The sequence below is a fragment of the Eurypyga helias genome, unplaced genomic scaffold (genome assembly GCF_000690775.1).
Source record: "Eurypyga helias isolate BGI_N326 unplaced genomic scaffold, ASM69077v1 scaffold26458, whole genome shotgun sequence".
NCBI classification, from domain to species: Eukaryota; Metazoa; Chordata; class Aves; order Eurypygiformes; family Eurypygidae; genus Eurypyga; species Eurypyga helias.
This window is the reverse complement of record NW_010266653.1, coordinates 15,303-15,776: the sequence shown is the minus strand read 5'-3', so window position 1 is coordinate 15,776 and position 474 is coordinate 15,303. Positions and strand designations below refer to the sequence as shown.

Here is a 474-nt window from a genome sequence, read left to right as displayed (position 1 = left end):
GCTGGCCATGCTGCCGCCCTGGAGCGCTGTGCCTTGCCCGGCTTCGCTCTTGCCACCGTCTTCGTTTGCTGGCACCGATTCTGGCTCATCAAAACTCACTTCTTGAACTGCTTCTTGCTTCTTGAAGGAGTCCCGGCGCTCGGAGAGGTTCAAGCGCCGCATGACCACCACCTCCTGGTCCCGGTCGTGCCTCTCCCCAAGCCGGCAGCTGGCGGGGTGATAGCCGTGCTCCCCGGGGTACACCAGCGATTCGCCCTCCCCGATGGCCTCCCCATCCATCGCAGCCATCTCCAGCCCCAGCTTGCGGCCGCCACCGGTCTTCTTCTCCGCCAGGATGGTGACGATCTCGGCCGACTGGACGCGCTTGAGGAGGGGGGAGCGGGGGCAGTCGGCACTGCGGGGTCGTGAGCTCTGCCGGACGATGGTGGGGGGGGACAGGGTCTTGCCCTGGAAGGAATGGGGTGTTTTGGGGTA

General features: G+C 65.8%; 1 protein-coding gene across 1 annotated transcript in view; it reads right to left on the bottom strand.

The window, feature by feature from the left end:
- Window positions 1-474, bottom strand: part of MAST3 (microtubule associated serine/threonine kinase 3) — a gene marked incomplete at both ends in the record, with an annotated part of 12,934 nt that overhangs the window by 212 nt on the left and 12,248 nt on the right. Inside the window, one exon of the mRNA XM_010157185.1 lies at window positions 76-474. This exon is cut by the window's right edge and continues 230 nt beyond it. Coding sequence (XP_010155487.1) covers window positions 76-474 — 399 coding nt within the window. The remainder of the gene's footprint in view (window positions 1-75) is intronic.